The following is a 7,082-nucleotide window of genomic DNA, read 5'->3' on the forward strand; positions in this document are numbered from 1 at the left end:
GACTACTATTTTAAATTTTATATCTGGGTATTAATAAAATAAAAAAATCGTTCGAAATTCTAAGCATTTTTTATATATTAACTATATGAAATAAACAAAAGTTTAACATATTCCAAAAATAAAAATTCTCTTTTTTAACGATGCAGTTCGAATGGCACAACCGTCGACAAAAATCTAGAAATATGATTATTATTTCTGAATAAAAAAGCAAAAACAAATAGACGTAGATGTATTATAAAAATATTAAATCTCAATGCAATATTGCTAATTTTAATCTTAAGTTGGGAACAAAAAATTTGACGCGAAGTACACTTCCATATACATTACATGGTCAGCTCGTTTCCCCACGCACCGGTAGGGGAGGGTCCCCTATATCCTTCTGTACCTCTGATAACGTGTCAAAACTTGATGATCAGTTGAGTAGATGTGAAAGCGTAACAAACAAACTTACTTTACAAACAAAACACACTTTAAACACTCAACAATTATTTTAGGTCTCTGTAAAGCATATTTAATAAAAATTAAATGTAATTGCTGTTAATACAATGTGGCGACTGTAAGTTGAATTATTGTTCATATTATTGTTTGTTCCCAACTTTAAATTAAACATAATGATGACAAAATTATTTATTACGAAGATAAATGTGAATCGATGACATATATAATGTAATATATTATATATAATTCTTTTCAATTACTTCTTTACTCAAGTGATTATTATATGTATTGCAATGTTGATAAATTAGAAAGATTTATTAGTACGAACAAACTATAACAAGCTTAATTTTATTTGTTTTAAATATGGTCGCATCGCATTAAATGTAATATTTCGGAGATCAAGGTTTAAAATTTTAAATACATTGAGGATAAAGTATAAACTATATGTAACAAATAAAAAAAATATTTTAGTATTTCTACTTATGTCAAATCCAATTTACTGGTTTTATTTACTAATTACCGTTATCTGCTACCGAAGACAATTTACACAAAGTAGCATTCAAATAAATACTTAATATTACAATTTTTTTTTTCTGAAATATTGATAATATATATATATAAAAAAATATTATGTTTGCAAGAATGATATTATTGGTCATACCATTAATTAGAAATAATAAATTATATATTTAATTATCATTTGAAGGTAAATAAGTTTATTGCAATGTTTCATTTTGTCCATATTGTACAATACTATTGTAACGCACTAAATCTAATTAATGTGCACTACAATTGAAAACTGAATGGGAGAAATTGAGAAAAAATAGTATTAAATGTGCTGAAGCACAGCGACAGCGGTCACCTATTTAAGTCATAAGCTGAAAGGAATGAATTTACACGAGTATTGCATTGTTGAATAATTAGGCGTTTGGATAGCAATCCGACACGACCAGAAATAATTAGGCGTTCAACCAAGGCTTTATGTGCATTTCAAGACACGAAGGTGTTAGCATTGTCAACTTCTTAAGTTAGGGCTGCTACTGAGAACTTCTCGACAAAACTCAATGACTTATTGGCCGGACTCATGAGTTGACCTTTAGTTGAGTTGATATTTAAAATACTATTTATAAAAAAGCCTTATGTAGTTATGATTTATGTTTTTATATGGGGCTTTATAAAATTGTTGGTTTTATAAAGCACCATATATATATATACACGTATATATGTATAACGATTTAAAACAGATCTATAAGGCAAAATTTGTCGCTGATAAATACCAAGTAATAATGAATACTACGCGTACTTCATAAATCGCCCTTCAAGTATTTATCGACAAGTAAGACTGCAGTTATTATAAACATATAAAGGTTGCTAAATTTAATTTTTATTAAAATAAGATATTATAATAAAGCAATTTAAGTGTACTTATTTTCTTCTATCTTAGAAACTGTACTTATTTTTATTTTAATGTCAATTTGAAATCATTATTAATTACATTTATTCCAATATAACACAAAAAATAACCATTTTCTGAATGATACAAAGAAATGGTTTTGTGACTATAATTTCGACATTTAAAGGATTCTTAATGCCTTGAATAATCAGATGTAACAAATATTGTACGATTTTAACTTAATATATTAGTCGTATTTCATATATTTGCTCTCTAAAATTTCGTAATTAGGAAATAATTATCGTATGAAAACTTACAAGTGAACAAATTGTCACAAATGCGTATTACACAATAATTCCTATTTTTTTTTCTACTTACAGTTACTTAATGATAAGACAGTAAAACAGTATTTTTCTGATTTTAATCATTAGTATATATATATCCCCACAATTGGCTTACTAACTATAGGAATTACCTCATGTTTATATTCAGTACTAGTCCTTTTTCGAGAGAACATCTTTTATTTCATCTGAAGTATTCAAGGACTGAATGTTCTGAGTATCATCATCACCTGCATTATCATCTTTCAACAAATTTTCAATCATCTCTTCACTTATTTCTGCATCTTGAATCTTTTTGTCGTTTTCTGGAGGAATTAAACTTTCATTTAAGATTTTATCTTCATCTAACATCTCAATCTTTTTAATCCTACTGATTGATGTTTCTGTTTTACAAACAATATTGTTTATTAATTCTTTACAATCTAACTGAAAGTTCTCATTGGATGTTTTGTTTTTATTTTCAATATCCTGCTCATTTTGGTTTTCACTCGAGTCATCTTTTTCGTCAGTATTTTGTTCAAGATTAATGTGAACGTTTTGTTTTTCTAAATGTTCATGATCATTCTGTTTATTGGCTAAAATTTGAGCAGACATATTAATTTTTACAAAGTTATTGTCATGGTGTTCTGTGTTCGAAGTATCGGCTTCAATTCTTGATAAATCATTTTTCTCTGATGATCTTTCACTGCTATCATTGAGATCACTGCTGCCAACAGCCGTCAAATCAACTTCCTGGTTATCATGTGCATTTGATTCAAGTGAGTTTTCATCGATAAAAATGGGATCATCATTATCATCCTCATGTAATATTTCAACATCATCATCATCACTGAGATTGTTACTCATTTTCTTTGAAATATATTGTTTAAACTCTTTGTTCAAATTATCTCGGACTTCCTTAAACCTCGTCATTGATGTTGTTAATGAACGCTCCAATGACTTATGTAAGTTACGCATTTCATTAATTGAACGAGTTCGTAAATGCATGGTAGTAGCATTTTTCTTTAAATGATGTAATCTTGATAATGAGTACTCAAGAGCATCAATGGCATCAATTAAATTATATCGATACCATTCTATGGGTACATTTAAGTCACAAATTCTAGATGAGTCAGTTCCCTTACCAACTTTTGTAGATTTAGGTGTACTCCGTTTATTTGGACTGCGACTAGTTTGATTTCGACTCACATATTTTAGAGGAGGAGGCGTCGCACCCTGCGCTGTAACAGCGCTTAATTTCGCAGCAAATGTTGTGCCCTTTGATGTAGCTTTTCCTGAATTATTATCTGTTAAAGCGACTATCGTAGCCGAATACCCTCCTGGCATAGTAGGATTTGCATTTATCGCAAAAATTCGTCCATCCGGCAAGCGATACATTTTGTTAGACGATAAGGTTTGGGGATCCACTCTGAACTTTAAACCACCAGTGGTAGTATTTACTGTAACATCATTTTCAGTCATTTGTACAATATTTTCAGGACTAAGATCTGGTAAAGTATTATTATTGCGTGCAACAAGCGGCGGCGGGGGCTTCGGTGTGAACGCTGGGCCTGGTGTCATGCACTGTACATCATCATCGCCATTGTCTTCAGTCACCTGCAATATTACAATAAATATTACTTTTAAAAACTTTATTTTTAAATAATCTATATTAGTCATCTTAACCTACATATAACTATTTTAATTTTTATCTACTGTTTGAATTTGACTATTACATTTTTTTAAACTACATTCAGAAACCGTTACTGTACCTCACACAATGGTTCCAGAGGAAAATCTGGTGTGCAAACAACATCATCATCATTCGAGCTGCCTGCAATTGCTGCAACAGCTGACATATCTAAACCCTATGAAAATTAAACTGCTCTAGTAATTTGTCACTGGTATGGTGTCATAAGATAAAAAAGTAGCTTGCAAAATTTTCGCTAAATGTATTTAGTCGGCATAAACGATTTTGATGATTTTGAAAAAAATATTTATAAATTTCATATGACTAATGTAAAAAAAAAAGTATTTGACAAGACTATCCATAACTTTGTTAACAGATATATTGCAAAGACAAATTTTTTAAGGTACCTAAAAACTAATAGCTAAAATATAAAGTATCCTCCTCAATCTAAGTATAAACTACAACTATGTCGAATTTCGTTTATATTTTAGTTTAGCTCTCCATAATGAGGATGTATCTTAATATACAAATAAAGTTAAAAAAAAAGAATGCACAGATAAATCTGATTTGATAGAAATCTGAGTTGATAGAAAATTCAAATAAGAATGAATACCTGTGTTAAATTTTCTAATGACAAATTAATATTATCATTACTGTATGTAGCAGTGTTGTTAAATCCATTAAACATGATCGACATTTGTGGTGGTTTGGGTCTTATTCGTGTAAAGTTGCTATAGGTGTGTGGTGTTTTCCTGTCATTGCTAAATCTAACTGGATTAATTACTGGAGAAATTGGCATCTGAAAAATAAAATTATTGTTATTAAATGTCTTAATTATTATTATATTGAGCAATTAGATATTTAAAATCTTATAAGTTGTTTAAGAACTTACTCTTATCTTTTTTGGCACTGGAATCATCTGATTAGCCATTTTAGTTGATATTGCAATAGGATTTTTTATCAATATAGCTTTGTGTTTAGGACTTGCTGGGCGTTTTTGAGCTTTCTTTTCAGATTTTATATTAACAGACTCCTCCATATTTATTGAAGCAAATTTTTTTACCTGTAATTTTTATTACAAATTGTTTGTTATGATTATAAAACAATAACATTATACCTCACTTATTCTGATTAGATTTCTAATTAATACAAAATATTTTTTTTATATCCAACTTTCTCATTCAATATTTTTAAGTATGATACCAATAATTTAATGAAATTTTATCATTTTTGCTGAGATGGCGTAGTGGTTAGAAAGCGTGAATCTTAACTGATGATAGTGAATTCAAACGTGGACAAGCACCACTGCATTTTCATGTGCTTAAATTGTATTTATAATTCATCTCATGCTTGACAGTGAAGAAAAAAATCGCCAGGAAACCTGCATGAGTTTAATTTCATTGAAATTCTGCCAAATGTGTATTCTACTAACCCGCATTGGAGCAGCGAGGTGGAATAAGCTGCAAACCTTCTCAAAAGGGAGTGGAGGCCTTAACCCAGCAGTGGGAAATTAACAGGCTGTTATAGTTACTGTTATTATTTTTAAGTATTGAAAAATAATTACCTGAATGGTTGGTGGTATTTTAGAAATAAGAGCAGCAGCTGATGACTTTCTTGTAGACGGAGTAGATTCTGGTTCCTTTCTCTTGGATTCTTTTTTTCTAAATTTATTCTTACAACATTCAGAGTGATCTAATAAACAATGCTTTTGGTATGTCTCCTTCAAAGCCAAATCCTGTGTTTCGTATGTTATTCTGGTTTGATAAATTTTTTTTAAATTAAATAATGATTACCTAAGAATCTTATTAATGACACTATATTATATTATTTAATCAGATTTAAATATAAAATAATACAAACTTGTTTTTTAAGTCACAGTAGCGAAGAACAGCCCAACAAATAGCACGAAGATCCCATAAACATCTATTATTACATTTAAAACACTTCCAATCATCTAATTCCTCTATTTCTTTAATTTTTGGATTTCCCAAATTTCTTCTTATACATTTCTATAAAAAGTTCGTAATAATATACATTAAAAAATAATCTATAGCTAAGAAATTTCAATGATTATTCCTTACCGCACAAAACACATGTGGACATCCTGAACAGCAATAAACTTGTCCACCTTGTCCACACCATCGACAATACAATTCAGAACCATCATCACCTTTTTCAAATTCTCCACTATTATAAAATGTGTGACAAGTATGGCACACTAACGTGCGGAGCAGTGGATGTGGACGCATCCGACTTTCATTGCGTGCTGAGCATCCTAAGTGACGATCACAAGCAGAACAGTGTAATCTTACACTGGTTACAGTATTCAAGTCTAAAACAAATTATTCATACTTATACAATTTGAGATTTATCCTGGAACTTTGTATTTACATTTAAAAAAAATTACCTTTAAATTTATTTTTGTAATAAGTTCTTTCTTCCTCTGGTATATCATCCTCAAAATCATTATCAGTTGGATCTAAAAATAATCAGCTTAATTGATAAAAATGTAAATAATAAATATTTAAATCATAATAAAATAAAAAAGTAATGTAACAAGAAAAGTTAGAATTGAAGTGATTATTAATTGCGATAGACGAAGGCAACATAATAAATAAATAAATATAACGAATAAGTGATAAATTTTTGGTTTCTTAATTAATTTTATTAAGATTATAGAGAAAATAAGTGTATTAAAACTAACCAGGGAAGGGCGGGAATTTAACATCTTCGTTTTCTTGAACCGGCTTCTCAGACATCTCAATCGTATCATTATTGGAGATGTCACTCATTATGAAAGTAAAGCGTACATAAAAGTTAATTTATTATATAAAATGGATTTATCATCATTTGATAATCACTTGTCTTGATGGATTCGCCAAATTCTTATTATTTTCTATAGTTTACGCAAATCCCTAAATTTGTACAATGCAAACTTATATTCAGCCATTTTGGCATTATTTTTTTTTTTACTGCGAAATATTTATACAGATAAAAAAATATTTGTCATTTCAACTCAAAGTATGCAATTGTATTTTAGTAAAGCGGTGGTGGTTAAAATTTAATATAAATAGCAAAAAGAAATGCTTGATGTACTCTCTTTTATGAATACACGTTATTTTAATAAATACTTATATTCGTTAATCGTCTTCTAAATGTATTATATATACAAATGTGTAGCGCAGGCTTTGTATAACATATATCAAAATAAACTTATTAGAAAATATGTTAGTAACAATCG

General features: G+C 29.0%; 1 protein-coding gene across 1 annotated transcript; it reads right to left on the reverse strand.

The window, feature by feature from the left end:
- Positions 1-1,080: 1,080 nt before the first annotated feature.
- On the reverse strand, positions 1,081-6,791 carry LOC126768112 (uncharacterized). The gene is made up of 9 exons (XM_050486006.1): positions 6,546-6,791; positions 6,249-6,320; positions 5,923-6,173; positions 5,702-5,850; positions 5,406-5,595; positions 4,734-4,904; positions 4,455-4,640; positions 3,924-4,019; positions 1,081-3,768 (listed from the first exon to the last, which is right to left on the reverse strand). The coding sequence occupies exons 1-9, from the start codon at positions 6,631-6,633 to the stop codon at positions 2,326-2,328; spliced, it is 2,646 nt and encodes an 881-aa protein (XP_050341963.1). The 5' UTR covers positions 6,634-6,791; the 3' UTR covers positions 1,081-2,325.
- Between the last annotated feature and the right edge of the window lie 291 nt (positions 6,792-7,082).

Source organism: Nymphalis io, chromosome 4 (assembly GCF_905147045.1).
Source record: "Nymphalis io chromosome 4, ilAglIoxx1.1, whole genome shotgun sequence".
Taxonomy (NCBI): Eukaryota; Metazoa; Arthropoda; class Insecta; order Lepidoptera; family Nymphalidae; genus Nymphalis; species Nymphalis io.

Excerpts from the sequence above, each read along its gene's own strand:
- LOC126768112 (XM_050486006.1), bottom strand. The coding sequence starts at position 6,633 with ATGAGTGACATCTCCAATAATGATACGATTGAGATGTCTGAGAAGCCG. Across the intron at positions 6,321-6,545 it reads TAAATTCCCGCCCTTCCCTG|ATCCAACTGATAATGATTTT; the intron begins GTTAGTTTTAAT and ends GATTATTTTTAG. Across the intron at positions 4,020-4,454 it reads CATTAGAAAATTTAACACAG|GGTTTAGATATGTCAGCTGT; the intron begins GTATTCATTCTT and ends TAATTTTCATAG.